General features: G+C 33.5%; 1 protein-coding gene across 17 annotated transcripts in view; it reads left to right on the top strand.

Annotated features, from left to right (window-relative positions):
* ERC1 (ELKS/RAB6-interacting/CAST family member 1) overlaps nucleotides 1–19,309 on the top strand; it is a 755,438-nt gene that overhangs the window by 409,341 nt on the left and 326,788 nt on the right. For 7 of the 17 annotated variants that reach the window (XR_013179465.1, XM_077169622.1, XM_077169618.1 and 4 more), the window contains one exon: nucleotides 463–516. The exons of the other annotated variants lie outside the window; for them this stretch is intronic. Coding sequence is in view for 6 of the 7 variants with exons in the window: in XM_077169622.1 (XP_077025737.1) it covers nucleotides 463–516 (54 nt within the window). In the remaining variant the exon portion in view is untranslated. The remainder of the gene's footprint in view (nucleotides 1–462; nucleotides 517–19,309) is intronic. 17 annotated transcript variants of the gene reach the window in all.

Here is a 19,309-nt window from a genome sequence, read left to right as displayed (position 1 = left end):
GATGAGTATCTTTCTATGCCCTGTTCCTAGCTAAATGCCTTGTCCACTTCCCCTTTGAATACCTTCCTTAGGCACAGTTACATAAAGCTTGGGTCCTGTAAAATTTCAGAGTAGGGATGACCATGGTGGGGAGGGATTTTCTTTTGTCTGATTTCACCCTTTCTACATTCTTTCCTTTGTTTTCAAAATGTTCCCCGTCCCTTTTTTTCTTTTCATAAAGATTTCTTTCTGCTTTTGTCTTAGTATTTACTGACAAATCTTTACATCAAAGATCTTGTTGGGAATTTGGAAATTAATAATAGATCATGTCTTTAAGGTATATAGACTGCTGTAATGTGTATTTTAAGCTAATGTTATGTGAACTGATCATAATTTGCTTTTAATTGCATGCTTTTTCCTTCTCTCTTTCCTGTTTATCTTGTTTTCCACTCCACTCTTCTGCTACTCACTGCCTATCTACAGCTGTTCAGTGAAATATTGCATGAGACCAGTCATTTGGGCTTTAAGTGGTTCAAGGTATGAAGAAACACCTTGTATGTTTGTGCTTCTGAGGCCTTACAACCTTCGTCTACTGTACCCTCCTCCCACCATCTTGTCTATTATTTTCTAATTTTTATTTTATTCTGTCTTCTAATTGCACTGTTATTTTTACTTATGTATATCACATGTATGCAGTGAGGTAATCTAGAAATATCTTAAATGGGTATCCATTTTTTGGCTGGAACATTATTCTTACTATCTTACTTCAGTTCAGAAACTATCTGTCTCTTGCTAAAATTTAGCCTCTGAGAAGAAATGAACTCCCTGTGTTATAGGAAAGATATTTGCTTCTCTTAATTTTTCAGAGAGCAAAGTAAAACTGTGGGAATTATTTCTCTTATGAAAATAAGAAAGAGAATCTTTTAAAGTTTGAGCAGGGAAAAATTCCAAAAGAAGATTTCTTGATGCCTTTCCCATGTTCTCACAGGATCCCCTTGCATTTTCATTATTTCCAATATATGTTGTTCTACTTTGAGCCTATTTCAAAAATGGAGAGAAGTTTGTGTAATTATTCAGTAAAGGAAGATGGCCTCTAACCTGCATTAGCAAATGAAGAGATGAAAAGTGAATAATTCTCAAGGGGCCAGAATTCAAGGCTTAATTTGACTTTTATTTTATCCCTTTCCATTCTTCTTCTGAAATTTTCTTCTGCTCAACCTTTGGTAGATTTTGTATTTATTGAATGTTTGAGTCCATTTTCTTATAATGTATAAAGTAAAATTTGCATGTTAAACAGTATCAGAATTTCCAGGGCAAAAAGGAATAATATTCCTGCATTCAGCAGTTCTGAATAGCTTAAAAGGATTTTGGGAAAAAAATTGTAAAGGATGTTTAAAATATCTTCACTGCTGTTCTTTGAGGATATATTTATTTATTGAAGGAACCATTTGCAACTAGATATAATTAAAGGTTTAAAAAATGTCTGTAAAGTAATGAAACTTTATTGTGGCTTTATAAGCTGGATTTATAATCTATTCCTAAATAATAGTTTTTAATGTTTTGAGCAATAATAAAATTATACCCTCTCAAAATAACTAACATTTGCACATATGAATTCCGATTTTTTCACAAAACTCATTTCTAATAGTAACACTCATTTTTCGTGTTACCGTTTTGATATTATTCTGGCTCATATGTTAAGTATACATTCTTGACATAGAAGATCATAAGATTTTTATCTATTGTTTGCTATATAATTATAGATTAATAAGCATAATTAGGATTAGAGCTTTTATTTGTAAAGATTTATTAAGTTCTCTATTGACTGCAAATATACCCAGTTATTTATACAACAGTTATCACCGTGATACCCAAGTACTTTGTCATATAGAATAGTTGCCACTACCGAAGCAGTGCTGGTAGTTCAGTAGCCAATAAAAGGTAATATGTGCTGAAAGAACTATAATTGTACTCCCCAGTCTTTCTCATTGCCTTCTTACTTTCTGCTATTACCAGTCTGAACAATTTATCTGTTATCTTATAAACACTGACCTCAACTGATCTGAATATTTATAGTAATTTATATTGCCCTCATTTTTATTAAATAGCTGGAATGTTCAGGAAATAAAATAGTGATATTTTTACATTTGCTCTATAAACATTTATTGAATGAATACCTTATCTTTTTCTAGACCCTACACTAAACACTGGAAATAAAAAGGTAATAGATACAGTCTCAGTCTTTAAGAAGCCCAAATAGTTATTATTTAAGTTACAATAGGTTAGAAAGAATTAACCCATTTTAAGTATGGTTCCAATTGATAAATGTCATGCTATAGATCTGAATAGAGTGATTTAGGTCTAAAGAGGAGAGGGGCATGTAATCCATATTTGAGAGTCCATAGAAAGCTTCCTGGAGGAGATGGCTGATGTATGAGCTGAGTCTTTAAAAGAAAGAATTAGACAAAGAAGTGGTAAAGGATGTTCAACATATTCTTTGTAGAGGGACTAGCACAGATTAAAACTAGAAACATCCAGGAAACTTTAAGTGATGGTTAGTAGATGTAGTTCGGGGTGGTAAGAACTGAGTGAGGAAGAAAGAACAGTCAGAGCGTGCTGAAGTATGTTCAGTCTTACATGCTGTGCTCACAATTTTTTATTTTATACTCAACACATTGAGAACCATTGGAGAATTTTAAATAAAGAACGTTATTAATTAGTTTGCTTATTCATTCATTCTTTCATTTAAAAAAAGTCTTTATTGATCATGCGATGTACTCTGTGGTCCTGGATAATGTAGAGTGATAAACCAGTTGTGATTGAGTTTACAGTCCCAGAAGAACACAGGAACTAAACCAGCAAATAAACATTTAATTACAAGTTATCTCAAGGTACTATTAAGGAAAAGAACAGATTTTCTACAATAGAGAATAGTTTGGTGGAAAACTTATTTATTTTTATTTTTTAATTTTTTTATTGTATAAAATAACATAAATAACATATATACAAAGCACAGAGAGAAAAAAGCAATAGTTTTCAAAGCACTCTTCAACAAGTAGTTACAGGACAGATCCCAGAGTTTGTCATGGGCTATCATATGATCCTCTCACATTTTACCTTCTAGCTCCTCCAGAATATAGGAAGCTAGAAGGCTTAAATATTTTTTTATCATCACAATCGGCTTTTTTTTGTAAAAAATAAATATATATACAATAAAGCAATAAATTTCAAAGCACAGCACCACAGCTAATTGTAGAATATATCTCAGAGTTTGGCATGGGTAACAATTCCACAATTTTAGGTTTTTACTTCTAGCTGCTCTAAGATACTGGAGACTAAAAGAGATATCAATTTAGTGATTCAGCAGTCATATTCATTTGTTAAATCCTATCTTCTCTGTATAACTCCACCATCACCTTTGATTTTCCAATCCCTCTCTTTAAGGGTGTTTGGGCTATGGCCATTCTAACTTTTTCACGTTGGAAGGGTCTGTCAGTAATATGGGGTAGGAAGATGGAATTATCTCATGTTCTGGAGAGACTGGGCCCTCTAGGTTTCAGTACTTATCTTTCTGGTCCAGGGTCCCATCTGGAGATTGTAGGCTTCTGGAAAGTTACCCTAGTGCATGGAATGCTTGTGGAATCTTATATATTTCCCTAGGTGTCCTTTAGGATTGGCTGGAATGGTCCTAGTTGGGGTTTGGCAGGTTATGATACTTAGCAGTGTCTAACTGAAGTTTGCACAAGAGCAACCACCAGAGTAGCCTCTCAACTTTATCTGAACTCTCTCTGCCACTGATGCTTTGTTACACTTCTTTTCCCCCTTTTAGTCAGGATGAAATTGTTGATCCCATGGTGCCAGGGCTGGACTCATCCTTGGGAGTCACCTCCCATGCCACCAGGGAGGCTTTCATCCCTGGGTGTCATGTCCCATGTAGCGGAAGGGCAATGATTTTGCTTTTAGAGTTGGGCTTAGAGAGAGTAAAGCCACATCTGAGAAAAAAAGATGTCCTCCAGAACACCTGTAGGTGGGCTAAATGAGAACTTATTTTAGATTGAGTTCTCAGAGAAGGTCCTCTGAGAAAATAGCATTTAGCCTGATCTCTGAAGGATGAGAAATCTGACTTGTGAAGACTGGGGAGGAATTGGCATGTACAACAGCAGTAAGGTAGGGAAAAGATAGGCATGTTTGAGGAAGCTAGTAGGATTGGCGAACAGGAGCATTTCAAGGTGTATAGGCCTAATGTAAGCCTTGGCAAAAAGTTTGTGTCTTATACCAGTGGTGGAAGCCATTGAAGGGTTTGAAATGGTATGGCCACATCTGATTTGTGTTTTCAAAAGATCACTCTGGCTTCTAAAGTGTAATGGATTAGAGGGGTTTAAGAGTAGAAACCAGAAGGTAGGATGGGTTTTTAGAGAAACCTAGGATAGAGGTCTTCAAACTGATATATGTATATGCCTGGAAATGTATGGACCCAAAGTACGTGGGCATAGCTCCTCAGCTTCCAAACATATTTTCACTCAGGTTGACTAGCCTATAAAGGTACCTAAGATGTACAGATTCTGCATTCTCATTTCCTTTTTCACAGTTGTACAACCCCCAGTTTGCAATAGGCACATCTCCCCTGAATCTTAGTATCCTATTGGATGAAAAAAGTTCTGTCTGGAACACCAAATAAAGGACAATACCAAATAGGGATGGCACTTCAAATATCAGTGTTGAGAAAATGGATGAATTTAAGTCAGGTTGTTTCTAATTCTTTGTTTTCAACAGAATTGAAGAAGAACCTAATGAACTTGCTAGCTGATGGGTTATCATAAATAATTTTTTGATGATGGGTCATTGAGATTTGAGGCACATAATTCTTAAGGAGGGGTGCAAAGAATTGAATATATTTTATTATATTACCATAATAAAACTCTCCATTCCTCTTTACTTATTTATATGAACAAAGTTCCTCAGTGCTTCTGCGTGTAAAAATGAAATGACCAATAGAATTGATGCAGAACCCTGTGTCATTCTAGCAATAAGTAATATTCATCAAGGGATATTTACACTAATTAAAAAAATAAAAGTTGCATTAATTTCATCAGGAATAAATATATTTAATGGTAAAAATGCATTTTAATACAATTTCTCTTCATGTTTAATATTACTTTCTCAAATACCTAACATTTGCATTGTTCTGGTTACTTATATATTACTTTTAATTGTAATGGTAAGTAAATCTGCAAGAATTTTTAACATTTATGATCACAGAAAGTTATTAAATATTAAATTGAAATTTATATACTTATTTTTGTTGCATAAAGGATACATAAAAACAGTATAGCACAAAATAAATTATATTAACATGAAATTCCAATGAAGAATGAAATAGAAACACGATCAAAGAGAAAAAGGAAAATGTAAAATTTTTGGTCATTAAAGAGCAATTTGTCATCTTTTTAAAATAGTTAATGATGGATTTCGGGTTGCCATAATATTATATTTCATTGGATACTTTCTTTTTAAAAAAAGATTTATTTTTAAAAAACAATATTTTAAATATTCTGGAAATTACATTCTTTGTAATCCTTAAAACTTAAAGCATTAAAAAATGTAGATCTCAAGTTAAAATTATATGTATGGGCAGCAGAGTTGCATACACTCTGTAGAAGTATGTGAGCAATGGCATTTAAAAACTCCTAGGCAAGAGTTACTGGCTAAGTAGATTAAATAGTAGCAGTGAAATTAGAGAGAATGGATGGATTTAGAATGTCTTTTGGAAAGAGAACTGAAAAGATTTGATGATGAATTGCATGTATGGGTAAGGAAGGGAGAGGAATCAAAGATGACCCTTTGATTTCTGGCTGAGAAACTATAAAAATGGTGATACCTTGTTCTAGATGAGAGAGCCTGAGGTAAAAACTGGTTTGAGAGTAAGAATCAAGGCATTGTGCTAAGTAAGTATTAGCAACTTTATTGATACCATTGTTATTATTACCACATCACATTTAGATATTCAGTCCAGGTCTCTTTTCTGAGATTCAAACTAAAAAATAAAATTATTTTTTATGTCTTTACTCTATTTCATTTGCATCTCACTCCAAAACCATTCAAATCCAGAACTTAGGATTCCTACTTTCAAACCAGTTTTTTCCTCAGACTTTTTATTCTCATCTGAGAAAGCACTATGATCCTCCTGAAGCAGATATTAACCAGTCATTGTTAGAGGAATCAAGTCAAAGACAGAAGTTATAGGTTGGATGCAGAGATTTCATATTCTTCCCCATTCAGAAGTCCCCTCCAGAACATTAGGAAAGCATTGAAATATGTAAAAAAAAAAAACAAAAAAAAACCCCATCTCAAAAGGCATGTTCAGGTCCCAACCCCTGGCACTGTGGGTATGAACCCTTTTGTAATAGAAACTTTGAAGATTTTATTATTTAAGGTGTGCCCAAACTGAATGAGGGTGGGCCTTAATCCCATATAGGTGAAGTTCTTCTAAGCAAAGAAAATTGGATATGGAAAAAGAGAAGCTAGGGGGAGCAGCCAAAAGCTGGAAGTTAGCAGAACTCGTAGAGAAGGAAAAAGCCAAGGAACCCTGAAGATTGCCAGCCAGCCAGAAGATACTGACCACAGGAGGAAGCAAGCCTTCTGGACTCTGAAATCATTAGTCAGTAACTTCCTGTGGTTAAGCCAGCCCATTGTATGGTATATGTATCAGCAGTCAGAAACCTAATGCAAAACTGGGCTTTGGACTTAGAAGCCTTGGTTAGAATTATCGTTCCACCATACAAGTTGTGATCTCAGCAAGTTCTGCCTCAGTTTTCTGAACTTTACAAGAAAGATATCTACCATTTTAAAGAGCTGGCACCTGTATAAAGCACTCATAGCAGAGCCTGGCACATAGTAAGTCCTCAGTAAACATTAGCTATCGCTGGTACTTCTGTTGTTACTAACACTCCCTCTCCAGAGCTCCTAGAGGAGGGGTTGTTCTGACCAAATTTTAAGGCCCCAGAGAAGCTTAGTATCTAAACATCTTACCTGGTTGACTCAGCACTACTGATAGCATGGTTAATGTTAAAAGTGACCCAGGAAGATCTGTCTGCCCCACCCCTGCCCCTCACCCAGCCTCATACCCTAGAATTTGTAGTGTCTGCTTCACCTGAGAATGCTACAGATTTTGGTCTGAAAAAAAGGAATATATGTTTTCTGGCAAACTAATAGATTAGTCAGGTGAGCATTGTTCTCATCATTGGTGTATTCATTTTCTAGGAATATATATATGTTTTCTGGCAAACTAATAGATTAGTCAGATGAGCATTGTTCTCATCACTGGCTTATTCATTTTCTGAGACTATATTTTAGGCCAGTGGAGGATCTCTTAATAATCTGCCCATTAGTTTCCATTTTACTTTTAGGTTTTCCTCATAAAAATTGAGTAGCTTTAATAAATGGCTGGAAATTGGTGCTGTGAATGTGAATCGTAATGCTTTCTTTCAGTTTTTTTTTTAAATGACAAGAATTGTATTATTGGTATATACAAGTACAAACGTATTTTGGTATTGTTGACACATTTTTTTTTTTTAGGAAAATGTCTACAGTCTAAAAACATATTTGTTGAAAGTCATTTTTCCTTTAAGAAATAATGATGAAACACTAGGTTAGTAAAGGACTAGATCATTTTCCAGAAATGCCATAATTGTGTGTGTATTACCTGCTATCATATAATTAGATACATATATCTATAGTATAAATGATGGAATTAGTGTAGTAAAAAAAAGAATAAGTTACAGAGGTGAGAAAGTGCATTAGATGTCCATGAACATGAAAATGGCCAGAAATGTGTTACCCAAGCATTGTTAAGATTTTAGTAGTTACAGAGATATCATTCATTTATTCACTCATAGATGTTTATTGAGAGCCCACTATGTGCTAGAAACTGGGAATGCTTTAGTAAACCAAATGAATATCATTCCTTTCTCCATGGAGTTTTATATGTTTATGAGAGAGATTAATCAGATGATCACAGAATTATGTACTTTAAAATTGTGACAGTTGCAAACAAATTAACAGTAAAGTATGTTATAGTAGAGTATAACAGGGGACCTTATTTAGGTGAATGGTCAGGGATGACATCTCTAAGACAGTGATCCTTAAGTTGAAATGTGAAAATTAAGTAGGAATTAGTGAAATTAAGAATGGCAAGAGGAACCACATGTATGGCGGCCCTGATAATGGAAAGAAATTATCATAGTCAGCAAACTAAAAAATAACCAGAGTTGAAGTAGATGAGTGAGTGAATAAGTGAATGAAAGAATAGATGGTCTGACATGAAACTGAAGAGAGGTAGGCAGACCAGATTTATGTGGGCTGGTCATGTTAATGAGTTTAATTTTTTTTTTTTTTTTGACTTGGGCAGGCACTGGGAAACGAAATGATTTTAGATTTTGTCTGAAGTATAGTGGTTAGCCTTTAAATCATTTTTTTGTTCCCCCTATTATTTATTTTTATTCCACATGTTCTATTGCCTTTAAATCATTTTAAGTAGAAAAGTGATGAGGTCCTCTTTGTGTTTAAAAAAGATTTTTCTGGCAGTTAAATGAAAAGTAAATAGAAGGGGGAGCAGGGGTGAAGAGAGGACCTGTTAAGAAGATATTGTATAATCCAGGTGCATAGTAGAGTGGTGGCAGTAGATATGGAGACTCTGTTCAGAGATAGACTTAACAGAATTTGCTGATGGATTGCATGTGGAGGGTGAAAGAGGGAATGTGGAAGGGCTGATCTCCAAGTTTTCTGGATAAGATTCTAAGTAGTTGGTTTTGTTTAGTGGATTGTGGGGGAAATCGGAGGAGGAAGATTTAAAATAGGGCATTAGCTTTGTATATGCAAAATTGAATATGAAATGCTGGTGAGTTCTTTCAAAGATGTGTTTGGCCATGAACCTATAGAATAGGTTCCACCAAAGTTTGATGGACACTTAAGACCAGAAAATGAAGAAGGTCACTCCATATAACAAAATAGTAACAAGTTTATTAAGAACCTTACAGACCCGGAAACTGGTCCTGGGCAGCCACAAAGTGTTCAGAGTTGTGCTCTGTACAACCCGGGAGTTACAGAAGGGAATAATAAAAAGAATGAGGAAAGCATAGAGCCAAGTTGAGATTTGCAAGGTTATAAGTAAACATGTTATAGGTAAACATTTTTGAAGTCACTGAAATGTAGTAGAAGTGGTGCTAGTACAGATAGCTATCATGCTTATGAGTGTGTGTGTGCGCTTTAAGGTATATATTTTTAGTGGTATATATTTATTAGGTATATTTTTGCCTTAACTAGGAATTTATAGCCTCACAAGATATCAAGTAGGCTATTGGACATATGGATTGGGAACTCAGAATTCTGGGTACTCTGAGCTAAAAATATAAATTCGGGAGATAACATGGTGGCTTTTATTTTTGTACTTTAATTTTCCATTAACCATTTGCCATGCTTAGACTACTTTCAGTTAATCTCAGATGCACATGAACTGAGAAAGTACCTGTTTTACTCTCTGTATTTGTGTGGGTTAAACTTTTGATGGCTTCTTAAATATGTGACCATAAAATCTGCTCTGACTTTCCGAGTCTGAGTTATGTGTGTCTTTTGGGTTTTTTACTGTACGATGTAGTTATCACTATGTGATAATACTATGTTATTATTTCTTATTCACTTCCTGTCCTTTTAAGAGCCTGTCTCTATCTTCTGTAATGAAAACTTTCCAGATGGCAAGTTCCTTGAGGGCAGGAGCTGTGTCTTTTTTACTGTTGCATCTTAATACCTAGCATAATAGTGGCATTCAAAAAATATTTGTTGCATTTTGGATGAATTCAAATGGATGAATGAGTGAATAAATGAAATTTTGTTCTGACCTTCTGCATGTTTGCACCCCTAATAACAGAAGCCTCACTTTACTTACTGAACAATTTAGTGTTTAATGGTAATTTTGTGATTATTTATAGTAGTTATGAAAGCAGCATTTTGAATTATTATGTGTTTTTATTCTTTGTATTTTAACTATAAGGATTAACAAATACTGACCTAGAAAATGAGGTTTGTGTTACCAGTATCTAGGATAGAAACTTGCAGCTGCTTTTCCACAGGATTTGAAAAAATCCTTTGTCATTTGAACAGAATAGCCTAAAGATTTCAGAACAGCATATTTAAATAATTGAAATAAATAGTATTTATTTGCAGTTAACTTACATTTTGTTAGTGCTTGATTTTAAAGCATTGTAGCCAGGATAGAAAAATAAAATTTAGAAATCATCATTATCCCCTAACCTGTTCTTCAGTGGGAGTATAGAAGACGTATTATGTCTCAGAGAATGAATGTGCAAAACTCTAGACCCACTGTTGTTGATCTTTTCACTAGTGGGAGCTAGCTAAAAGTCATACACCAGCTATCTTCAGTTCTGAAATAGCAGTGAGCTGTGTGCCACAAAAACATGTAGTCATTCAAAATGTTCTACCAAGTAGATGTAAACAGGGATGGAATTAGCGTAAAAGTCTTTTTATCTCTACTTCATTTCCTTTTAGCAGGTCTGATATTTCTGATCATGATTGGTGAATTTGATGTGTTAAGTTTTTTTAAGATTTGTCATCTTCTACTCCCCTTAAAAATAGGTTTATAATATTATTATAGTGCTATAATGGGCTGCATTTAATAGTTTATAGAAGTTTCTTCTTAACAGAGCTTAAATTATTTTTCTTTACTTACCCTTATAAATTCCTTATAAATCTTCAACCAATTTCTGCATCAGTAGTGATGGGAATTCTTGTAATAAGAAGCTGAGCAATTAAAAGTATTATAGATGCAAAACTTGTTTCTCAGAACTATATTGAATCATTGTCTTATAAGAAGGTCTAGTTGTGAGTTAGCAACAGAAACTGTGCTTGTAATGCAGTTTTCTAATTTTGTGAAAGTCGTAATCTTTGGTCATTGCAAAGATTTTAGATACTGTTGTTCAAAGATATTTCATTTTAAAACTTAGGATATTATTATGAAACACATTATTAATAAACAAATAAAAAGTATACTTGTAATGTTCGAGGGATCTGAGGAGATATGACAGTTAAGTTCACAGTCATTTTCTCTGCCATCGTGTAATGTGTTCAGTATTTAAATTGAGTTCCATCAAGAGGAACCTAGTAAGTTTCATTGTAGACTCTTCCTCTACTGTCAAGGAGTTTGAATCTCTTTTGTTATAGTGACTGGTTATGAAATCAGTCACTTGACAGACCCTGAAGTGAAACTGCTGGAAATACGTCACGTCTGCCTTCATGGTGACAGCTGGCTACAAAACAAACCCCACCAGACCCATTCTGCAATCGACAAGGGACTTCAAAGGCCAACAGGGCTGCCACTTCAAAGAGAAGTCTGCCATCTCTGGTTTGTTGAAAGAAGTTAAATAGCTATACCATGCCATGGTAGAAATCTCCATGTTTAAACTTCTTTTGATCTTGGAGAGATGTATGAAATGGACTTTTAGTTACAGGAATGATATAGTCTCTTAAAATGGCAAACCACTATTATTCTGCATTTCAGTTCAGTTATAAATGGAAATTATCCAAATATGTTCAAATAACAGCAAGTTGAAAAAGTCAGTTTCAGAGAATGAATGTTCAAATGCAGAGTTGAAATTCCATGTTATTGTTACATCCACTTTCACAGACACAGGATAAGTCAGATGGTCAGTTAAATGAAACTTTGAGTGTATTTTCAGAACTATCCTTCTGTTTTGCCTTATAATTTTTATCCTTTTTAGTAGTATCAGATCCTGAATGTTGATAGTAAGAATGGTAGATAACTGTAATCTGTAACTACAAGACCGATTTAAATAGTCTAAAGCTGACATTTCTCCACATTTAGTAACTTTGTACTTAAAATTTGATACTATTATGTACTATTTAAAGTCATATTTATTATTTTGCTGTATACAATTTTGAAATGATTATTTCATCTTTGTATTAAAAAATCAGTTTTAATAAAAGATCAAAATCCTAAAAAAGCATCTTCAAGAATAATGAGTAAAAGCAGCAAAATGAATTCATTCTTTTAGAAACCTGATAGGTATACTTTGATGGAGTCATGTTTGGTATATTTAATAAAGAAAATGGAAAACATAAATAATATGGCAGAAAAAACTATGGAGAATTTTACATGTGAAGCAAAGTGGCAGTATAGATTAGTTGGAATTTAAAATCCTTTTAACTCTGTGATATGACCTTTTCTTTATTATGTTTTTTTCTCTCTCATCCCATGTATTAAAGAAGAATAACACTAAGAATCCTTGAATCCTTTTGTCCTGGTCATTTACTTCCTGATTTCTCTTAAAATTTCTTCTTACATAAAATTTAGAAGTTGAGTTGGCAGAAGCTTTAGCCATGATAACATCCTCTATAATTTTACCAGATGGGGTCAGTAGACAACAACTAAAGAAAATTTGAGAAAAAACTGAAGCCCCCAGGAAATAATCACATGCCATAATATAACCAAAATCTTTTTATACATGAGTAGTTTGTGTAAGTAGTTCTTAAAATAATGTAATCTTACTTTTTTTTTCATAGTTTTCTGTGAAAATTTTTTATACAAGTAGTATATGATTATATTATTGGTATTCCTGAAACTTCTGTATCTCCAAATTTAGGCTTTGATATTTAATTCTTATTCAAAAAAGGACGTTGGCTGTTTTCAAAACTTATAAAGAAATGAAAAATTTAACTGCAGTGGAAAAGAAAGAAAACCTTGTCATATTCCAAAATTGCACCCCGGAGATGAGTACCAGAAGCCTATAGATAACTGGTTTTCAAAGTATTTGTGTTTTTATACTTCCACCTAAGCACTAGGAAGCACTTTTGGAATCTATGTGGCAGATCTATAACAGATGATATATAGTTTGTTTGTAATGAGTTCTAGGGGTATTTTGCCTTTATTCTGTTATCTCCTACTGAGAAGTTTGACAAACCAAGTTTTTGACAACAGAGGCAGTCATCCAAGATATAGCTGGAGGTGAAGCCATGAGACCCAGAATGCTTCCCACTGTTTTTATATGCAGTTTTTGTTCTTGGCTGCACCTTCCTGGATATTTTCAGTGAAAACTATTTTCCTGAAGAATCACATAGAGGAGAATTTATCCCTTACAGTAGAGAGTTTTGTGTGTGGTGTGTTCCAAGTTTTGTTTTGGCATTCATTTGTCCTTTTCTCTTATTTCCACCTTCTTTAACAAATGGATGGAGTCATTAAGGGTTAGTGTAGAGCACATTGGATCAAAAGTCAGATGATTGTGGGTTCTATTTTTTTATCTCTTTACTATGTAATTTAGGGCAAGTCCCATAATCTAGGACTCACTTATAAAGAGGGGATTATTATCTCCGTAAGCATTCACTTTTTACCTCATGTTGAAAGTGTTTTTGGTGGCCTGTAAAGACAATACACAAATGTTAAGCCTTATTATGACCAAAATAATAATTTTGTTTACACACACACACACACACACGATGCTTATGAATTCCCCTTTGGTATCTTTGATTTGCCAAATATTAAGCCCCATCTTTTTTTTTCTCCCTTGTCTTACAGTAAACTTTTGACAAGCTAAATGTGATTTCTTTTGCTAGTACTTTGTTTCTCACTACTTTCCAGAGATTATAATAGAAATAATGCATTTTCTCCACAAAAATATATATGTAATTAATGAAATATCAACTTTGTTTGCTTCTAGGTAGCAATTTTATTTTTCTTAGGATTGCAAATGAGAAAGGCTAAAATTGCTGATTAACTATGCTAGTAAACTTTTATTTTTATTGTTGAAAACTTAAGGAAACAGCATAAAGCAATTTACTGAAATTAGTCGTTTTTCTTAGAAGAAGGGCTCAGGACCTAAATTCTTTGTTCTCTATTGGTGGTTTATAGCTAGTGAGGGGATTACTGTTTTCCATAATAAAATGCAGGTAAAGTTTTCTCCTTTGAAATTACCAGAACATTTCAAATCAAGAAGGAAATTTCTTCCTAAAATTTGTGCAACTTAGATAACCACTCAGTTCTTTCTTTATGCCATTTTCTTTATTTACTAGAAAATCAGGAAAAAAAATTTCAGAAACTTATCAGAGGTCAAAGATCAAAAGAAAATCTTGTCATCCCAAATCTGTTCATATTTGTCACAAACGCTGATAAAATATAAAGAGCACACAGATGCAAAAAAAGGTATGAAATGATGGTGCCGCCTCTTCGTTACTGTTGCTGGAGGAAGTTGGACAATGTAATCTGCTATTTAGATTCATTTTATCCTTTTCTGCTTCCATAATGCAGAAGAGTTAGGGAGCTTATATAGCCCCAGTAAATTATTAACTTTATTTTGTACTTGATTCTGGTACGATGTGTTTGTTGCTGAAAAAAGCGAATTGTAAGAGACAATCCAATAACAGAACTGAAAAAAATAAGTTTGTTTTCATTGCTTTAATTCACATTTTATTCTTTTTAGCTATGATGCTATTTTGATGAAAAAAATCACCTAAATAGAATTGATAGGTAAATATTATCCCGAGTTTACACATCTTTCCAATTTCAGTGACACAGAATGGTGAGAATCGTAGCAGTCTGGGTGACATTTGTTTTGCTTTGAAGATATGGATGATTTTTAGATGTCTGCTTTTTCAAGCTTCACTTAGAAGTGATGAGTGTTACAGTAGGATTTATCTACACATGCCCTCTAAATTGATTAAACAAACAAATAAAAAATAAAACACCAACAAAAAAAGAAAATCAGTGTTCTTATATTAGAAGCAGTTTTTTCGCATCATGTTTCTATTCTTTTCTTAAGTTTATCTTCAGTTGCAGATAATTAAGCCCCATCTTTTTTTTTCTCCCTTGTCTTACAGTAAACTTTTGACAAGCTAAATGTGATTTCTTTTGCTAGTACTTTGTTTCTCACTACTTTCCAGAGATTATAATAGAAATAATGCATTTTCTCCACAAAAATATATATGTAATTAATGAAATATCAACTTTGTTGCCAAACATAGCATTACTGGAAACTTAAAAGCAGTTGCTAGTGAAGGAGTGCAGCCTATCAGTGGGAAATTACCTCCTCCATAATTCAGCTTAATTTTGTGAATACTTACAATCCATATGTTTTTATAGAAATACCCAGGATTGTTAATTGCCCTTTGGGAATGTGAGCTGCATTTTGAGAGATAGGAAGAACGTTTTGTAAATTCCCCTACCAAAGAGTATATTAATTATTTAAAATGTCACTTGCTGATTTTTATTTGTTCTCACAAACCTTTGGCAGTGTTGACTTTATGGAAATATGCTGCAATATATAAAAAGTAAAGAAACCCATTGAATTCCAAGCTTGAATTGTGGAAATATGGTTTCTTCTTCAATGCTCTGTCTATGGCTCCTATTTTTGTGTGGTTCCTTCATAAGGACAGGAATAAAAGATAGTCATAGTATTTGATAATTCCTACAGTTAATATAATGCCAAATTCAGTATATCTATTACTCTTAGGCTATCTCAAGATTCACTTAAAATTTCATAAACAGTAGAAAATTATTATCAGCACTAATTATGTAAGTCAAATGCATTTGAGTGAGGGCTGAAAGAAAAAATTAAAAAAAATTAAGTTCTTACTCTGTGGCAGCTAATTTATTTTGAAGTTTTGATCCATTAAGACTAGTACTCACCTTCTTCAAAGAAACTAGTGGAGCTAATCTCACCGTGTCTCTCATCCTGGATTTTCCTTGTTTTTATTACTTGTGATGTACATTGACCTTTTTGTTTTGTTTTATTTTATGCATATGCATTTTCCCACCTCCGGGCTGTTGCACTTTCTGGGCCTTTAAACTGCATGCCCTTTTCCTCCCCATCTGCTCATTTGACATTCTTGAGGAACTTTAGTTAAGCCCAGAACTGTTTAGATCAGGGCCTCATGTTACTTTTCCTCATGACATCCTGTTTTTCTTCTATAACAGTGTTCACTATTAATAATTATACAGTTATAAATTTTATTAATGACTGTCTCTCTCTGGACTCTTAGATTCAAGATGGGTATGGAAAATGTTTTATTTCTGTGGTGCCTCAGTGCATAACACATAGTGCCTAGTATGTGGTAGGAGATGACAAAATATTTTTTTAGAGGGTTGGAGACATAGGAGGCAAAAGGACAGAAAGATGCAAGAGTGGCCATGGGAACACTCCCCAGACTGACTTATTAGATTTAAGTTATGGAAAGTTGTCTTAATATCTGGTTGGTGAAGACCAGCACTTCTTAGCAAAATAGTATTTACTAAATACCTTAGAATCAGACTGCCTAGGTTGGGATCCTAACTGCCTCCTCTGACTGTATGACCTTGGGCAAGACACTTAAACTCTCTAAATGTATCTCCTCTTTTGTAAAAATGGGAATAATATTAACAATGCTTTATAATAGAATTGTGTCAATTTAATGAGTCAATACATATACAGTTCATTTGAAAGGATTCAAATAATGTGATTTGTATTATATTATGATGATGATGATGGTTGTCATTAATACAGTAGCTACAACTAATATATAACTATATAATTCCAAATCCATAATATACTGTACTATTGTAATACTATTATTATTGGTATTAATAATTTGCATTAGCAAAAAGGACAGCTGTCCTGTAAATTTGAAATTATTTCAGAATAAAAAAATGTTTTAAAAATACTGAGAAAAAGAATATTTCTAATATAAATATTAGTATAAAATGGTGTTAGGAAATATAATTCAAATTCTCATTAGTGGCCCATGATCCCAAACAAAGAAACCAACAAAAACAAACAAAATTCAACAAATGGTGCTGCAATAACACGATACTCACATGGAAAAAGAATGAAATATGACCCTGCCATACAGCATACAAAAAAAAAAGAAAGAAGCAAAAAAATTTTCTCATTAGTGAAGGGGTAGCTAAAGAAGTTTCTTAGAAGAGAGTGGTAGAATTTGTTTCCTTCTTTAGCTAGCTCTTAGTAATACCTCAAAATTCTTTTCAACTAAGGAGCTTGGTAACTCTTTTTTTATTATTATAAAACAGAATGTATTTTATTTTAGAATTTTGTTCAGTTACAAGAAAATAGTGGACCTCATGAAAATATGACTTATATGTTAAATGTTTACTCTCTAGGTAATCTTTTTATACCACTTCCTTTTTTTTTCTAACTTTTTCTTTTGGAGACTTGTAACTTTACCTTCACAAGAAACTATAACAAGATTTTCCATAAGCATCTTCGAAACTACAAAAAGTATCTTGCTCTTGGTTGTGGAACAGAAGAAGGTGGGAAACTTGAAGGTTCAGACTTTGCCAGCACCTGAAGCACCCAGTTGCTTTTTTAAGGAATATGGATCTGTGGTAAAATCATAGTTCATTCCCTTCTGATTCTGAATAGAAGTTTATTAGCTTGTGATTTAAGGAAACCATCTGGTCCCACTGGCACTGCACACTGTCAAGCCCAATGCTTTCTCCTTAATATCTTACTTGAGGCAATAAAATTACATACTTGAATCCCAGCTCCAGCCTAGGCTTTTTTTTGTTTCTTAAAACATGTGCTTTTGAAAATCTTGCTGTGATCTGGAGCAAATTTTAAAACTGTGGAAAATTTTTTTATTGTTTAGTATGGAGTTTATCTCTCCTTTTATTCTACTTAGCTTTTATTACCTTTATTTCTAAGCAACTATACCCAGTACTATATATATAACAACTGCTGTATGGTAGGCATGTAATGGAATATATAACCAAGTGATTCTAGCTGAATGCATTCTCCTGAATGATGGAGAAGTAACAGACAGTGAAGTAATTTGATTTGACCTTGAAACTTTTTCCCTGGCTTAGAGCCAGAGAAGTTAATCAGGTGATCAGTTGGAAATCCTGGTTTATGGTACCACACTTACCTTGAATATTAAAAATGCCTTAAAACTTATTTGGATATATGTATAATCTGAAGGAGGCAGAAATACCTTGAGGGTCAGACATTAAAAATGAATGGGAAAATTAAGCAATCTTTAAGAAAAATTAAAATAAAAAGTAAAAATTTTGAATGACAGTAAAGTGTGTCTGCAAACATCGCAAACTGAGTGCCAAGAAAATGACTTCCACAGAAAAAATTGAAGATGGTTGAGAAAATGTGCATTCATAAGTTGGCAAGAAAGTAAGAAAATCTCAATCCAGGAAATAAATAGGCAAGGAAGCCAAAGATAAGTACTTGATAAATGAGTAAAGTGAATATTGGTCTTTAGATCTTGGCAATACAAAAGAAAAGATCCAGGGCTAGCCCAAGGTGGAGAATCTAATAGGCAACCTCCTCCACCCCAAAACACAAAGCTGTAACCCTACAATGCTATACTTGTACAGTATGAATTAATTAGAAATAAATTTTCATTCTCTACCTCCACTGGAAGATGCAAGGAAAACTGTCTCAAACTTCGGTGCAGAGTAGAGGAGAGAAATTCTTGCCTGAGAATTCACAATTGTGGATTGGTTCTCTCATGCATTTATGGCCCCAGTTCACCCTCCTTAGTGTCCCAAAATACTTCAGTTTGGGAATTTAGCTTAAAAAGTAGTTCAGGACTGGGCTTACTCCTAGGTATCTCTAGAGGCCACTAAAAATATTTACACAAAGTACCAAGGAAAATGAACATCAGAGAGTTAAAAACAAACGTATAAATGAAAAATAAAATATAATAGATACAAACAAATTTACAGAGACAGAATTAGATTAGTGGTTATGTAGGGTTGGGAAAGGATAGAGAGATTGAGAAAGTGACTACTAAGGTGTATGGGTTTTTTTTCTTTGGAGTAATGAAAATGTTCTAAAATTGATTATGGTGATGAACGCACAACCATCATTATACTAAAAGCCATGGATGGTACACTTTGGATGGGTTGTATTGTATGTAAATGTATCTCAATAAAGTTACCTTAAAATAAATAAACATAGAAGAATACAAAATATAACGAGTGAGAAGGCGGGCCATGATGGCTCAGCAGGCAGTTCTCGCCTGCCATGCCAGAGACCCAAGTTCAATTATTGGTGCCTGCCCATGCAGAAAAAAAAAAGAAAGAACAAAAACAAAACATATGTGTGTATATATATATATATATATATATAAAATGAGTGATAGCCAACAGTCAGAACTGAAAATTTTAGATATTAGAATGATCAGATACCTAATCAATTAGCAATTGAGTGTTGTCCAATATTAAAAGAGAAACTTGAAAATATTAATGAATAATAAGTAAATTTGAAAAAGGACCACAAAGAACTAGAATTGAAAAATATAGTAC

This window comes from Tamandua tetradactyla, chromosome 7 (assembly GCF_023851605.1).
Source record: "Tamandua tetradactyla isolate mTamTet1 chromosome 7, mTamTet1.pri, whole genome shotgun sequence".
Taxonomy (NCBI): domain Eukaryota; kingdom Metazoa; phylum Chordata; class Mammalia; order Pilosa; family Myrmecophagidae; genus Tamandua; species Tamandua tetradactyla.
The sequence above is the reverse complement of the archived record's forward strand: the minus strand, read 5'-3'. Positions and strand labels throughout refer to the sequence as shown.